The sequence below is a fragment of the Scyliorhinus canicula genome, chromosome 11, assembly GCF_902713615.1.
Source record: "Scyliorhinus canicula chromosome 11, sScyCan1.1, whole genome shotgun sequence".
Classification (NCBI taxonomy): domain Eukaryota; kingdom Metazoa; phylum Chordata; class Chondrichthyes; order Carcharhiniformes; family Scyliorhinidae; genus Scyliorhinus; species Scyliorhinus canicula.
In genome coordinates this window covers 90,542,424-90,559,495 of record NC_052156.1, presented here as the reverse complement: position 1 = coordinate 90,559,495, position 17,072 = coordinate 90,542,424, and the positions used below count along the sequence as shown (strand labels likewise).

At 48.8% G+C, this 17,072-nt stretch overlaps 1 protein-coding gene across 2 annotated transcripts in view; it reads left to right on the top strand.

Moving 5' to 3' along the window:
* The window catches only part of LOC119973187 (E3 ubiquitin-protein ligase RNF123), a 537,603-nt gene that overhangs the window by 103,411 nt on the left and 417,120 nt on the right, over positions 1-17,072 (top strand). The window contains exons 11-13 of one of the 2 annotated variants that reach the window (XM_038810837.1): positions 5,660-5,774; positions 12,037-12,141; positions 12,923-13,048. In XM_038810837.1, the coding sequence (XP_038666765.1) occupies positions 5,660-5,774; positions 12,037-12,141; positions 12,923-13,048 (346 nt within the window). The remainder of the gene's footprint in view (positions 1-5,659; positions 5,775-12,036; positions 12,142-12,922; positions 13,049-17,072) is intronic. The other variant, XM_038810836.1, reaches the window with a different exon arrangement.

Below are 17,072 nucleotides of genomic sequence, written 5' to 3'. Positions count from 1 at the left end.
GGCACAGAAGTGTTGGCCAAAGACTCCATCTACAGCTTCATAGATTCATAGAATTTACAGTGCAGACAGAAGCCATTCGGTCCATCGAGTCGGCACCGGCCCTTGGAAAGAGCATCCCACTTTTTTTAAATAAACGTTTTATTGAAGTATTTTCTTTGGCATTTTAACAGACAAAATCAACAATATAAATAGCAAGAGAAATATATACATAGTGCAAATTCCACCACCCTCTCCCGCAGGTCTTGCCATTACTTACACCTCTAACCTCCGTTAACCTAACCCCCTCCCCCCTTTTCTGCTGACGACTAGGAAGTCGACGAATGGTTGCCACCTCCGGGCGAACCCCAACAGAGACCCTCTCATGGCGAACTTAATTTTCTCCAGGCAGAGGAAGCCTTCAGTCTCCTCAGTGCGCAAACACACGTGCCCTCTTCACCGGCCAATTTAGCCCCCGGACATTCCAGGTGACCAGCCTAGTTGGGGAGCAAAGTGCCCCCCCCCCCCAAAGCCATCTCCTTTCTTGGGCCCACCTCTAGCCCACGTGCCGCACCTCCGGCCCTCCCCGGGGTGGCCCCCACCCCCGACCTCCTCAGTGTTCCTCCACCAAAGTCCCTTCCTCGTCAGCAGAACCCATCCCCCCCACCTCCCACCCCCTAGCAACACTACTCTAAGTCCTGTGTCTGGCAACCATCCTAAATTGCTGAGAAATATACCCAAGTCGAGTTTCTATTTATCTGGTACTAAATGCGCACACATTCATGTCGATCACAACTCAGCAGCACTCTTGTCTTTGAGTCAGATGATTGTAGTTTCAAGTCCCACTGTAGGACTTCCACAAAGAAATTTTGGATGGTGCTCCTGTGTAGCACTGAAGAAAAGCTGAACTGAAGAAGCGATGCCTTTTAAATGGGATGTTGATGGTCGGTAATTCAGCGATAGCAGTGCCGTTGAATGGCAAGGAGATATGGTTAGATTCTGTTTTGTTGGAGATGAGCATTGACTGTGAAACTTAAGTGGCAAGTAACATTTGCACCATACATCTGCTTGAGCCTGAATTCTGACAAGGTCTTGCTGCAGATGAGAAATTGAAAATGTGCTGATCACTGTGTAATCATTAGCAAATATCCCAACTTCTGACCTTATGATGGAAGGGACAGTCATTGGTGAAGCAGTTGAAGATGGTTGAGTTTAGGACACTACCGTGAGGAATCCCTGCAGTGATGTCCTGTGCCTGAGATGATTTTTCAGAAACAATCACTGTCCTCTTCCTTTGTTTGAGGTATGACCTCAAAACAACGGAGAGTTTCTCCCCGATTCCCATTGACTATACTTTTCCACAGGGCTCCTTGGTGTCACACTCAGTCAAATGCTGCTTTGGTGTCAAGGACAGGTGCCTTCCCCCACTTGGTGTGACATTCAGCTCTTCTGTCTATGGACTAAGGCTGTAATAAGGTCCAGAGCTGAGTGGTCCTGGAAGAACCTAAATTGAAAATCATTGAGCAGGTTATTTGTAAGTAAGTGCACATGGTAGCACTGTCCACAACACACATTCTGTCACTCTGTTGGTGATTAAAAGTCGAATGAAGGGGTGGCAAGTGGCTGGATTGAATATGTCCTACTTTTTGGACAGGACATACACTGGGAAAATTTCCACATTGTTGGGGAAATACCAATATTGTAGATGTACTAAAACAGCTTGGTTATGGCTACAACTAATTCTAGAGTGTCGTTCTTCAGTACTACAACCGATTTGTAAGGGCGTGTGGCCGTTGCTATATCAAGTGACTTTAACCATTTCTTGACTGCTTAAGGTGAATGGAATTGGTTGAGGATTGGTTTCTGTGATGTTGGGGCCCTCGGGAGGATGACAAGGTGGATCATCCACTTAGCACTTCAGGCTGAAGATGATTAAACACGCTCTTATTCACAGAGCCTTCTACTCCCATTAATTGTTTTAATTGTCCACCACTATTTACGACTGGATGTGGCAGGGCTGCAGAGTTTTGATCTGATCTGTTGGTTGCAGATTGCTTAACTCTGGCTAAGCATGCTACTTCTGCCTTTTAAATGCATGTATTCCAGTATTGTAAAGAGTACATCACAGGAAAATCAGCAGAGCCAAGAGGATAAAAGAGTGCAAGAAAGAGCGAGACGGAGAGGGAAACCTGGAGGCTAAAGAGCGAGACTGAAAGTGGAGCCGGGAGGATAACGGGGTGCAAGAAAGACTGAGAGTGTAGCCGGGAGGAGAAAAGAACCCAAGAAAGTGTGAGACTGAGACGGGAGTGTGGAGGATAAAAGAGAGCAAGGAAGAGCGAGACTGAGGGGAGCCTAGAGGATAAAAAAGAGCGAGTAAGATGGAAGCTTAGAGGATTAAAGAGCGTGAGACTGAAATGGGAGCCTGGAGGATTAAAGAGCACGAGAAAGAGTGACACAGAGTGGAGCCAGAAGAATAAAAGAGTGAGACTGAGAGTGGAGCCTGGAGGATGAGAGAGAGCGAGAGTGAGATGGGAGCCTGGAGGATTAAAGAGAGCGAGCCGGAAATGGGAGCCTGGATGATTAAAGAGCACGAGAAAGAATGAGACTGAGTGGAGCCAGAAGGATAAAAGAGCGAATCTGAGAGTGGAGTGCTAGCTTGAAGTTTTGAACCTCTGAGCTGACATCCGGATTCAAAAGTGATGTGGGGCAAATGGAAGCAGCTGATTGAGTGCTGTTGGATAAGTATTAACTACTTTTATCGGTAATAGTTTGTAAGGTCTATTTTTTTGTGGTCTATAGTTTCTATGGGCTATATTCTATAGTAGCGAAAGCCAGGGAAGAAGGGCCCTAGAGTAGTTGATATTATTTAATTTTAAATATCTTGAAAAGACATTGGGCTGGATTCTCCATTCCTGAGGCTAAGTGCCAGCGCAAACGGAGAATTCACGGGAGCTTCACAACAGGAAAATCGGCGCGAATCTCCATCAATTGGGTTACGGGGATAGGGTGGAAGTGAGGGTTTAAGTGGGTCGGTGCAGACTCGATGGGCCGAATAGCCTCCTTCTGCACTGTATGTTCTATGATTCCGGTGCCGGTGAGGGTCCAGCACAGGCGACATGTGAAACATCTGTGGATCGCGCCAAAAACAGCCGGAGAATGGCCGGGTCCCTGGCCGCGCATGAGCAGGGCTGATGACCTGCACCTGCCGGAAAAAACGATGCCGGCCGTACTCGAACCCTAACCCGCCAACCGCGACCACATAGCCCACCCCTGTCCACCTCCCATTACTCACCCCAGCCCTAGCAGAAGCCCTCCCGGCCAGTGGTTAAAGAAGCCCCCCTCTTTAACTCGCCCCATCTCTATATACACACACAAGACAGACAAATACAGAGGGGAAAGAAAGGTGTAACACAATGATGGAAGTAGAAGGATAAGAGTCTTTGTTTCAGGTGGACATCTTCAAGTTCACCTTTCATCAATGTAGGCCTTATTATTTTCAGTCTGTAATGGTTTTCACTGTAGATTCATCCAGCTCTCAAAAACCCCTCTCTAGGTTCAGAGAGAGACAGACAGACACTCACAGCTGCTCCTCTCAGCATCCAGGATCCGACTCTCTGCGTTCTCTGAAAATCATATCACTCTGATAGGACCCAATCAATGCCTGTCACCGGGCAGAATATGGCCTTTGGCCAATTCATTGGCCACCAGGCAGCCAATCGAACCGAATCACTCCGATCTCTTGGGTGCCATAAAGTCTGAGTTCTGCTGTTCAAAAACTATATTTCCAAGAGCACAGTGTACTATTTTGCAATTTTGAATTCTTCGCTTCCTCTCCTCGGCTTAAAGTTTTTGTCCATTAAATATCCATGGATCAAAATGGTAACGGCAAAGTAAAAAAGGAGTTAGATATAGTTTGGGGCAAAGGGGCTCAAAGGATATTGGGGGGAAGGCGGGGTCAGGTTGCTGCATTAGATGATCAGCTATAATCATAATGAATGATGGTGCAGGCTTGAAGGACCGAATTGCCTCCTCTTCCTCCTATTTTCTGTGTTTCTATCTTCATCAGATCAACACCTCATTTTAAAAACTTGGTGCTGCTCTTGCCGTGCTTCTCTACATTGCTCATTGAACAGGTGTTGATTAGTTTGCTTGATAATAGAATCAAGGATATGTCAGGCCATGAGGTTAGATTTGTGTGGAATACAATTCTGCTGCTGCTCATTGCCTGCAGTGCCTCATCGATATTCTATTTTAAGCTAAACCTGTTCTGAATCTGTTGCATCTGTTGTACTGCCACGTGACACCTGAGTTTCCTCAGGGTGAAAACAGGAATGCATGTCCACAGGGCAATGAGGTCCCACCCCTTCCAGCATCATCAAGGACAGAGGCATCAGTGATAGATAGATTGGTGAGAGGTGGCCAAGTGCTGCACTCTGCACAACATTGCACATCAGAGACTTTTGGACTTGTAGGAGGACTAAAGCGGAGCTCAAAGCTTCTTTGGACCGTAATACTGAAGTGGCATTACTGCTGCGCCGGATGCCCTCATTATTGCAAGGTTCACTTGGGTTCCATTGGCCCACTCATCTAACAGCCACATTCAAAATCCATTAGCCATTCTTCTGCACACAAACACGCACACCACCGCCCCCAATACCACCAACTTATTCCCAAAAGCACATTATATACACAACCATTGATGCAAGCTTTTTTCACTTCCTTGTTTTGCTTCCTACTTCAGAATTCATCAAATGTCATGCTTGCAGTGTCCCTTTAAATACTGGAGTTCACTAAATGCCGGCTTTGCTAGCGAGACCCACTTCCCAAGATATCATTTATTTTTTAAATCGGCCCATATGTTTTCATTGTGCTCACTTAAATAATTGGTTTGCAAACCAAGTTTGATAATGCATTGTCTCTGGTTAAAAAGCTACTGACAGATGTGCCTCACGCTGCACATGGACAGGCCCATGTGGGCACATAACACGTGAGCTCGACGCACGTGTGCGCATGCCGTGCAAATATACCATGCATGACACATGCCACGCGTGCACACGTGGCACATTCAGACGTGCCATATGCACATGCCCTGTGGATGCCGCACACGCGTACACACGCCGCGCGCGCACACCACACACAGACAAAGACAAGGGATAGACAGGAAAATGGAGTTGAGGCCACAATTAGATCAGCCGTGATCTTATTGAATGGCGGAGCAGGTTCGAGGCGACAAGTTTCCTTCTCCTGATTCACATATGAACATACGTACAAATATGCAAGTCTTTTTTAAAATAAATTTTGAGTACCCAATTATTTTTTTCCCCAATTAAGGGACAATTTAGCGTGGCCAATTCACCAACCCTACACATCTTTGGATGTGGGGGTGAGACCGACGCAGGCACAGGGAGAATGTGCAAGCTCCACACGGACAGTGACCCGGGGCTCGGACTGAACCCGGTTCCTCGGTGCCGTGAGGCAGCAGTGCTAACCACTGTGCCACCACGCCGCCCTACAAATATGCAAGTTGACATTTATGATGTTTATCAATCGACAGCAGTTTGGCTATCACTTGCACTTGTGTAACAGTTAACTGCTGGTTTACTGCTCTTTGCCAAGCCCTGTCACTTATTGTTTAAATAAATCATTGATCTAAAAAGGAGCTTGTCTTTTAACTTGTCCACACATACCCAGTGGAAGGCTATCGCCCCATGCAGGATCCACCAGAGGCAGATCTTGTGAAAGCACACAAACTCCTAGGATATCTGAAGAATGTGATCACTACCAGTATGGACACCCAGGTATGGAGTTAAATTTGTCCCCATAAGTGATGTTTTATTACTGCTTCATGTCTTTGTTATTCATATTAAGGAGTTTTGAAAGACAGAGGGCATAGGTTGGGAGAGGACATTATTTTGAAAGGTGCGGGCTAATGCTCTCGAACTGTTTTTTGACACCTTGCTCCAGCATGCGATTATCCTACTCAGTGGTTGATCTACCTACTCTAGAGCTGCTGTTAAGCAGAGCAAAAGGGGGTTTTGGTTCATTTCACAATCTGTGTTGTGAGTTAGTAGATCCCTGATATGCCAGGAGATAGTTTCAATTGGCCACAGGTCTGATCTAGTCAGGGAAAATATGAATGACAGTTATGTGATATGCTGGAATCCAGTGGGGCTGTAATGATATCTTATTTAGGACTAAGTAACCTGCTGATGTTTCTTTGTTGGTGTGAAGAATGGTTACTGAAATTTGAAAATCGCTTATTGTCACGAGTAGGCTTCAATGAAGTTACTGTGAAAAGCCCCTAGTCGCCACATTCCGGCGCCTGTCCGGGGAGGCTGGTACGGGAATCGAACCGTGTTGCTGGCCTGCTTGGTCTGCTTTAAAAGCCAGCGATTTAGCCTGGTGAGCTAAACCAGCCCCTCTGGGATCACATCTTGGAATTGCTTCTCGGACTTTAGGAAAGGGGAAAGAAACAGAGCACTATACTCATATACCCCAGGAAAAAATTACCCCCGCCATGAGTCACAAATGCCCATACCAGCTCAGTACTCTTCTTTTCCTTGTCTAGCTCGCCTGTAGCCGGTGGACATAGGGGAGGTTTTAAATGAGTATTTTGCATCTGTGTTCTCTATGGAGAAGTACAGTGTAGGTATAGAAATCAGGGAGGGGACGGTGATGTATTTGAACAAATTAACATTGAGAGGGAGGAGGTATAAACAGTTTTAGTGGGTTTAAGAGTGGGTAAATCACCAAGTCCAGATGGGATCCCAGGCTGCTGTCGGAGGCAAGGGGATTGCAGAGGTTCTGAACATTTTCAAATCTTTAGCCACAGGAGAGGTGTCAGAGGACTGGAGGATGGCAAATGTGGTTGCCACATTCAAGAAGGGTGGTAGGGATAAACCAAGAAATCCAGGCGAGTGAGCCTAACTTCAGTGGTACAGCAATTATTGGAAAAAATTCTGAGGGACAGAATTAATCTCCACTTGGAGAGGCAAGGATTAATCAAGGATAGTCAGCATGGCTTTGTCAAAGGGACATCATTTCTTATAAATTTGATTGAATTTTTCGAGGTGACTGTGTGTGCAGATGAGGGTAGTGAAGTTGACGCAGTCTACATGAAATTCAGTAAGGCTTTTGACAAGGTCTCACATGGGAGACTGATCAAGAAGGTTAGATTCAGGGCAATTTGGCAAATTGGACCCGAAATTGGCTTAGTGGCAGGAGGCAGGGGGTGATGGTCGAAAGTTGCTTTTGTGACTGGAAACTTGGGTGCAGTGGTGTTCCACAGGGATCGGTGTTGAGTCCCTTGTCGTTTGTAGTGTACATTAATGATTTGGACATGAATGTAGGAAGTATGATTTGTAAGTTTGCAGATGAGTTGGGCAGCACGGTGACAGTGGTTAGCACTACTGCCTTACAGCTCCAGGCACCTGGGTTCAATTCTGGCCTTGGGTGACTGTCTGTGTGGAGTTTGCACTTTCTCCCCGTGTCTGCGTGGGATTCCTCCGGTGCTCCAATTTCCTCCCACAGTCCAAAGATGTGCAAGTTTGATGGATTGGCCATTCTAAATTGCCCTTGGTGTCCAAATGGTTAGGTGGGGTTACTGGGTTGTATTATTCTATGACACAAAACTGGTGATGTGATAAATAGAAAGAAAGTCTTTGATTATAGGATGATAGAGACGGGCTGGTTAGATGGCAGAAGAGTGGCAAATGGAAGTTAACCCTGTAAAGTGTGAGGTGATGCATTGGGAGGACTAACATGGCAAGGGAATATACAACAAGTAGGACTCCTCCGTCTCTTTTTTCAGAGAGATTGAGGGAAGGATTACCTCGTTCATATGGGGAGGGAAGGTGGCCAGAGTTAGAAAGGTGCTGCCACAGAGGGGAAGGCAGGCGGGGATTTGGGTCGTCCGAACCTGATGTTGTTTAGCACACTGGGCTAATTCACTGGCTTTGAAAGCAGGCCAGCAGCACGGTTCGATTCCCGTAACGCCTCCCCGAACAGGCGCCGGAATGTGGCGACTAGGGGCTTTTCACAGTAACTTCATTTGAAGCCTACTCGTGACAATAAGCGATTTTCTTTTCATTTCATTTTATTTCATTACTACTGGGCGGCGAATGTGGAGAAGGTGCGGAGCTGGGTCATAGGGGTTGATTCCCAGTGGGTCAGAATGGAGGAGAGTTTGTGCAGGGGGTCGGGATTGAAAGCATTAGCAACAGCGTCGCAAAAGCCCCGGGGGAATTCTCAGGGAGTCCGGTAATAATAGCTTCATTGAGAATTTGGGGGCAGTTATTGCCAACACTTCGGGTTGGGGGCAGGGTCAAGGGAAATGCCGATTCGGGGGAACCACAGATTTGAGCCAGGGAGGTGGGATCATGTTCATATGCTCCGGTTTCCTCCCACAGTCCAAAGATGTGCAGGTTAGGTGGATTGGCCATGATAAATTGCCCTTAGTGTCCAAAATTGCCCTTAGTGTTCAAAATTGCCCTTAGTGTTGGGTGGGGTTACTGGGTTATGGGGATAGGGTGGAGGTGTTAACCTTGGGTAGAGTGCTCTTTCCAGGAGCCGGTGCGGACTCGATGGGCCGAATGGCCTCCTTCTGCACTGTAAATTCTATGTAAATCTATGGTGCATGTGAAACTGGACCCGGGACCCCGGGAGGCCATACTCGGGGTGTCGGACCAGCCACGGTTGGAAACGGGTGCGGAGACAGATGTTGCAGCCTTCGCCTCGTTGATCGCCCGAAGGCGGATCCTGATGGGTTGGAGAGCAACCTCTCCACCCTGTGCCCTGGCGTGGCGGGGGGACCTGTTGGAATTCTTGACTCTTGAGAAGGTTAAGTTTGAACTGAGGGGAAGGATGGAAAGTTCTACATTTCATGGGCATTATTCATTTTGCACTTTCAAGAACTGATAGCATCGAACATTAGCTTGGGGGGGGGGGGGGGGGGGGAGGGGGTGGGGGGGGGGGTGGGGTTGTGTATGTTAATGCCGACTATGGGTGATTCCTGATTCCTTTTTGTCATTTGTTTATGTGAACGTGTGGGCTAATGTTTGGGGTTTGGTGGGAGGATGGGATCGTTGTTATTGACATGGGGATTGGCATTTTTATTACTGATTATTGTTTAGTGTAAATTTGGGAGAAAATGTGAAAAAGGAGGAGAATAAAAAAAATATTTTAAAAAATAGTAGGACTCTAGGAAGTACAAAGGATCAGAGGGACTTTGGTGTGCATGCCCATAGATCCTTGAAGGCAGCAGGAGAGGTAGATAAGGTGGTTAAGAAGGCATATGCGATTGTTGCCTTTATTAGCCGAGGCATAGAATATAAGAGCAGGGCGAGTATGATGGAGCTGTATAAAATGCTGTTAAGCCTCAGCTGGAGTATTGTGTGCAGTTCTGATCACCACACTATAGGAAGGAAGCAATTGTGCTGTAGAGTGTGCAGAGGAGATTCATTAGGATGTTGCCTGGGCTGGAGCATTTCAGCTTTCAAGAAAGACTGAATAGGTAGGGGTTGTTTTCCTTGGAGCAGAATAGGCTGAGGGATGACCTGATTAGAGTATATAAAATTATGAGGGACATGGATAGGAAGAAACCTTTCCCCTTCGTGGCGGGGTTAACAACCAGGGCACATAGATTTAAGGTAAGGAGCAGGAGGCTTTGGGGGGGGGGAAATGTGAGGAAAAGTTTTTCCACCATGGGGTGGTGGGAACCTGGAACTCGCTGCTTGAAAGAGTGGTAGAGGCGGGAATCTTCACAACTTTTAAGACGTATTTAGATGAACAATTGAAATGGCATAGCATACAAAGCAATGGACCAAGTGCTGGAAAACAAGATTAGAACAGATGGGTGCTTGATGACCGGCGTGGACACAATGGACCAAAGTGCCTCTTTCTGTGCTGTAGAAACACGTTTAATTTCCAGCAGGTCCTCGACAGCCTCTGGCCATCACCTTGCAATATCAGCACCTCTGCATTGTCCGATCGATACCTCTTCACAATGAACATAAACCACCTCTATTCCAGGATCACCCTGAACAGTAAGAGCAACCCTAAACTTCTCTTCACCAATTACCTTTTAGACCCATCTCCCCATATCCCTCTTTCTCACTTTTGACACTAAATATGAGGAGCTTGTTCTCCCCTCCGTTGCCAAAATTGCCATTTTCACAGCTGCTGCAGAATCTTTGGACCTTGATCTCCCTCTCTGACTTTATCAAAAATTATTTCCTTCAGTGAAGCCTTCTAAAATCCTTTCTGACCCAGCTCCATAGTACACAACTTCAACTATATGTATCCATGCTGCCTGACATTGTCAACATCTCACCAACCTTTGTATCATTCCCATCTCTTTCCAGAAGATATAGGAGCAGAATTAGGCCACTCGGCCCATCGAGTCTGCTCCGCCATTCAATCATGGTTAATATTTCCTCATCCCCATTCTCCTGCCTTCTCCCCATAACCCCTGATCCCCTTATTAATCAAGAACCTATCTATCTGTCTTAAAGACACTCAGCGATTTGGCCTCCACAACCTTCTGTGGCAAAGAGTTCCACAAATTCACCACCCTCTGGCGGAAGAAATTCCTCCTTATCTCTGTTTTAAAGGATCGTTCCTTTAGTCTGAGATGGTGCCCTCTGGTGTTCCTTTACAAAAATCTCCAGCAGAATTCTCCGTTGGCCGAATCCTCCGGTCTGGTGGCAGCGCACCCGCGTCCTCGGGTTTCCCGACAGTGTGGCGTGGTCACAATGGGAAACCCCATTGGCCGGCTGAGGGAACGGAGAATCCCGACCCCCATCTTGATTCATTTAACCAAACAAAAATCTCCCCTGTACTTTCACTAAGTACTGTTTTATCTCGAGTCTTCCCTTTTGTATCATTGCCACCCAATCCTTTTGGAACTTCCTCCAATTTGGTTTCTGGTTTCTGAACATCCCACGTTGAGGTTGTCAGAATTAATATTCTGAGTGACTGCAACAGTGGCTTCTTGTTGTCTTCTTCAACTCCAATATTAAATAATTACTTTTTGTCTTCAGTATTTAATATGGAAACAGACAGGTGAAGGTGCCATTGAATGATGAGATTAGAAATGGAATACTTTCAAAGTAAAAAGAGGTGGAATATGAAATAAAGCCATGAAACTGGAGGATGAAATCCCTCGTCTGAGTGGATTGCATTCCTGCATTTTAAAAGAATCTGGGAAAAGAAAACCGAGACGTTGCTGCACATTTTTAATAGTTTGTTCGTGAAAGGTGTAGTGACAGATGGGCTAGGGGATAGCTAATGCTATCTGTTTTTAGAAGGGTGATAGACCATCAACTGAGAACTGTAGGCCAATCATCTTAACAGTGGTAGAGAAATTAATTAATAGAATCCCTACTAAAGCAGAGAATAGAAGAAAATCTAGAAACCCAAAATATAGTAATGAATTTCAAAAGGAAACATTTTGCTTGACCAATTTCATTGATTCTTTTTTTTGAAGAGGTCCTGTATCGCCCCACCCTGCCCAGCGATTGCCACGGTAGTGGGGGAGACTTCTAACCCTGTTGTTGGGGACACCCAGCCCTGCAATTGTCAAGGTGTCCATTTCTTGTCTTTCAAGCTGTGTTGCACAGAATATAGTTTTCCCTTTCCCATGATGTATGATGAGGTGGGGTTGTGAGGCACTTTTGAGTCCTGTACATTTGTGACATTGCCACAGCAGTGTATTACACTATCACTTTACAGTTAAAGATAGCAGGACAACTTGTGTGTCTCTATTTTGCATAGTAATGGCCCCATGTATTGATTAAAAAAGGCGCCTCATGCTGTTGCACTGAAGAGATTTGTACTTCTTAGACATTAGACATTGTGCAGTTAACCTGCCCATAACCCCTGTAAATCTTGCTGCCAGTTATAATACAAACATTGCTCGATCCTTAAGCTTTAATGAGCTGGGTTAATTATAAAACTTTGTGTGTCTGAAGAATGTTTCAGTGAGATGTCTTTCGGATTATTTATGTGTATCCTGCACCAGAGGATGAACAATATTTAGTTTATCATGTGATCTTTTTAAAGGAAGGTACGCTGACGGAACAGGATTCTGCGTTATGGCTAGCCCAAGGGGAGCCCACTGTGCTCATTACTCTAGCACATATCTTCAACCGCTTTGCACCCCTTATGGCAAGTACCTGATTACTCTCTCTAGCAGTAAGGAAAGCATGGCATTTACCTGGGCCAACTGCTCAGCCACTCTGTGTGCACCAGGAGCTGAAGGCAGCAATAACTTGGAAACTCTGAAATGTTGTCCAGTTGTACTTATGCAGAAGCTATAGTCACAACTCCAAAGCAGCTGCACAAGCCTGGTTAATGCAAAGTGGCATTTTACAGCTTTTTGCCAGATACAGCACTTCTGAATGCCAAGAGGAGGGCTGATGTATGCCAGCAGTGAGTGGAATGCATTGCCGCCTCTTTGGGAGGGCTGATAATTCACCCATGCATGGCTAGAGCCATGAGTGAGAACTCAATTGCAAGAACTGCTGGTGGGCGCCTGTTAAATTTGCTGGCAGTAGCAGCACTGGAGTCAGAGGCTTTCAGTGAACCCCCCAAACCTACCAAATCAGTTCCTTCAATGGTACTAGGCTTCAGTCCTGTACCTTACAGGGTTGCCTCTGGCAGTCCACTCGTCATCAATGTACTTTCAAGGCAGTATTGCATATTTCAATGGTGTTAAATGATCTGAATTTGAATAATTTCTCTAATAATCATTTTGACTATTTGGTGCAGTCAACCATGTGCCTGAAGTCTGTAACTGTAGATTATTATTTCTATCTGTCTCTTCCTTTAATATATCAGTCACTGGTAGCCGCTTGTTTCTGACACCACTCCTTACACCTTGTGTTAAAGTCCTGCAGGAAGAGGATGCTTCTGACATTTTGTCTCTCTGTATTTTTATTATAAATAGTGCAAAATTTACCTCGTGGAAGATGTATTGATGACCTATTTCTTGGGTATATTGGAGAGAGGTGGAGCAGTGGACGAGCACCCTCTGATTCAACGATTACTAGACCTCATGTGGCTCCTTATGGAGGTGAGTGTGTATGGCTACAGATAGAAACTTTATTGATGGGGAGGAAGAAAGCTTGTCTATTTCTTTGGGGAGAGGGGAGCAAGTGGCATTCAGGGTAGTGACTGCTGCTGCTCCATTGGGTTAGAACTTGGTCTAGGACTTCCAGTTGCGGCTATGCGGAGCTAAGCCACACATTCGGCAGCTCCTGCTATTTAGGGACTTTTGGGCCGTTTCGAGGGCCCCAAACGGAGCTGTTTCTACGCATCCCGGTGGGGGAAGGTGCCTGGAAGAACTTGCCCCACACTATATGGTGCTCACCTGGAGTGGGAAGAAGAAAAAGGCTGCAGTAACTCCCCCAAAAAAACGGGGGAAGAAAAACAAAATGGCGGCCGGCACTCCTGCTATTTAGGGACTTTTGGGCCGTTTTGAGGGCCCCAAACGGCGCTGTTTCTACACATCCTAGTGGGGGAAGGTGCCTGGAAGAACTTGCCCCACATTATCTGGTGAAAAAGGCTGCAGTAACGCCCCCCAAAAAACGGGTGAAAAAAAACAAAATGGCGGCCGGCGCTCCCGCTATTTAAGGGCTTTTGGGCCGTTTTGAGGGCCCCAAACAGTGCTGTTGCTACATATCCCGGTGGGGGAAGGTGCCTGGAAGAACTTGCCCCACACTATATGGTGAAAAAGGCTGCAGAAACGCCCCAAAAAAAACGTGGGAAGAAAAACAAAATGGCGGCCGGCGCAACACCCGAGGACTGGTGGAAGTGGGCGCAGGAGCAACAGGCCTCGCTCCTACGTTGTTTTGCTGAGCTGAAGGCTGAGCTGCTGGACTCCATGAATGCAACTGCGACCAAGCTGCTTGGGACCCAGGCGGCACAGGAGGAGTCTATTCGGGAGTTGCAGCGGCAGGCCGTTGAAAGAGAGGAGGAGGCCGTGGTCCTCGTTGGGAAAGTGGAGTTGCACGAGGCACTTCATAAAAAGTGGCAGGACCGCTTGGAGGAGCTGGACGTTCGCACGAGGCGAAAGAATCTGAGGATCCTGGGCCTGGCGGAGGGGCTGGAGGGGTCGGATCTCCCGGCGTATGTGACCACGTTGTTGAGCTCGTTGATGGGAGCAGGGTCCTTCCATTTGCCCCTGGAGCTCGAGGGAGCGCACAGAGTGATGGCCAGGAGGCCCAAGGCAGATGAGCCCCCGAGGGCGGTGCTGGTGCGGTTCCACCGATTCAGTGACCGGGAGTGTGTGCTGCGCTGGGCCAAGAAAGAGAGGAGCAGTAAATGGGAGAATTCGGTAGTGAGGATCTACCAGGACTGGAGTGCGGAAGTGGCTAAGCGGCGGGCCAGGTTCAACCGGACGAAGGCGGTGCTTCATGCTAAGCAGGTCAGGTTTGGAATGCTGCAGCCTGCGCGCCTGTGGGTGACATACAAGGACCGGCACCATTACTTCGAGTTCCCGGAGGAGGCGTGGGCCTTTGTACAGGCGGAGAAGCTGGACTTGAACTAGGGCCTGGGAACATACTTTGGCCGGCGTTGTTTCCGCTGTGGCTGTTTTGTTCCAACTGTTTCAACTTTTTCAACTTCGAAATGTGTGTTATGTATGCTGGTTTTCTTTTTGCTCTGTTTACGGGTGGGTTTGTCTGTTGGGTATGGTTGTGGGGTAGGTGGGGAGTGTTGGGGGTTTGTGTTCTATATGTTCTCTTCTGTACGGGGCTGGGGATTGAGGGGAAACTGGATTTTGGGGAACTGCGTCAGAAGGATGGGGTGTGGCATTGTGAAAGCGCGGGCTTTCCTCTGGTTTCCCGCGCTGCGGGGCAGGGGGGTGGAGCTTGCGATGGGGGAAGGGCCTCTACGGGTCTTTTTTCCCGCGCTGCAATAATGCCAAGGAGGTGTGGCAAGAGGGGGATGACCCCAAGCCGGGAGGGGATAGGTTTTGGCGGGAGCTGCCGGGGTCAGCAGAAGTCAGCTGACTCACGGAAGTACCATGGAGGGTGCGTCGCGGCTAGGAGGGGTCCTAGCCTGGGGGGGGGAGGGGGGGGGGGGGGGATACCGGGTTGCTGCTGGAACGACTAGGAAGGAGCCGATGAGGGCCGGGGGGGAAGAGGAGAGGCGCTATCGCCATGGGGAACGGGTCGAGCGGGGTATGCTGGCCTGGGGCGAACATCTGCCAAGCTATGGCTAGTCGGCAGGGGAGGGGGGCGGGTTGCCCTCTGATCCGGCTGATTACCTGGAACGTGAGGGGGCTGAACGGGCCGGTTAAGAGAACCAGGGTGGTCTCCCATCTAAGGGGGTTGAAGGCGGACGTGGCTATGCTCCAGGAGACCCACCTGAAGGTGGCGGACCAGGTCCGTCTGAGGAAGGGGTGGGTGGGGCAGGTTTATCATTCAGGATTGGACGCAAAGAACCGGGGGGTGGCGATTCTAGTGGGGAAGAGGGTGGCGTTTGAGGCGGCTGAGGTGGTGTCGGACAAGGAGGGCAGATATATCATGGTGAGGGGTAGGCTGCAGGGAGAGAAGGTGGTGCTGGTGAACGTATATGCCCCGAATTGGGATGATGCTGGCTTCATGAGGCGCTTGTTGGGCCGCGTCCCGGACCTGGAGGCAGGGGGCCTGATCATGGGGGGAGATTTTAACACAGTGCTGGATCCCACACTGGACCGGTCCAGTTCAAGGACGGGTAGGAGACCGGCGGCGGCCAAAGTGCTGAGGGGATACATGGACCAGATGGGAGGGGTGGATCCCTGGAGGTTTGGGAGACCGAGAGCGCGGGAGTATTCCTTTTTCTCTCACGTCCATAGGGTTTATTCCCGGATAGACTTTTTTGTCCTGAGCAGGGGGTTGATCCCGAGGGTGCAGGATGCCGAGTATTCGGCCATAGCGATTTCGGACCATGCCCCGCACTGGATTGATCTGGAGATGGGGGAGGCGCGGGACCAGCGCCCGCTCTGGCGCCTGGATGTGGGGATGCTGGCGGAGGAGGAGGTGTGTAAGAGGGTTCGGAGAAGCATTGAGGGGTATCTGGTTACCAATGATACGGGGGAGGTCCAGGTGGGGATGGTCTGGGAGGCTCTGAAAGCAGTGATCCGGGGGGAGCTGATCTCCATCCGGGCCCACAGGGAAAGGAAGGAGAGGAAGGAGAGGGAGAGACTGGTGGGAGAGCTTCTGGAGGTGGACAGGAGATATGCGGAGGCACCGGAGGAAGGGTTGCTGGGAGAACGGCGCAGGTTGCAGGCCAATTTTGACTTGCTGACCACCAGAAAGGCGGAGGCACAGTGGAGGAGGGCGCAGGGTGCGGTATATGAGTATGGGGAGAAGGTGAGCAGGATGTTGGCGCATCAGCTCCGTAGGCGAGATGCGGCTAGGGAAATTGGGGGAGTGAAGGATGGGGGTGGAAATGTAGTGCAGAAGGGGACAGAAGTAAACGGGGTCTTTAGGGACTTTTACGAGGGATTGTACCGGTCGGAACCTCCGAGGGGGAGAGAGGGGATGGAGAGCTTCATGAACAGGCTATGTTTCCCAAGGGTTCAAGAGAGGCTGGTTGAGGGGCTGGGGGCGCCGATAGAGTTGGAGGAGCTAGTCAGGGGGATCGGGCAAATGCAGTCAGGTAAGGCCCCGGGGCCGGACGGGTTCCCGGCAGAATTTTACAAAAAATATGCGGACCTGGTGGGTCCCCTGCTGGTGCGAACTTTCAATGAGGCGTGGGAGGGGGGGGCTTTGCCCCCGACGATGTCGCGGGCACTGATCTCTTTGATCCTAAAACGGGATAAGGACCCCTTGCAGTGCGGATCATATAGGCCTATTTCACTCCTTAACGTAGACGCTAAGTTGCTGGCGAAGATCCTGGCTACCAGGATAGAGGATTGTGTGCCAGAGGTAATTCATGAAGATCAGACAGGGTTTGTCAAGGGGCGGCAGCTCAACACGAATGTGCGGAGACTGCTCAATGTTATCATGATGCCGGCAGTGGAGGGGGAGGCGGAGATAGTGGTGGCGCTGGATGCAGAGAAGGCGTTTGATAGAGTTGAATGGGGGTACCTATGGGAGGTGCTGGAGAGG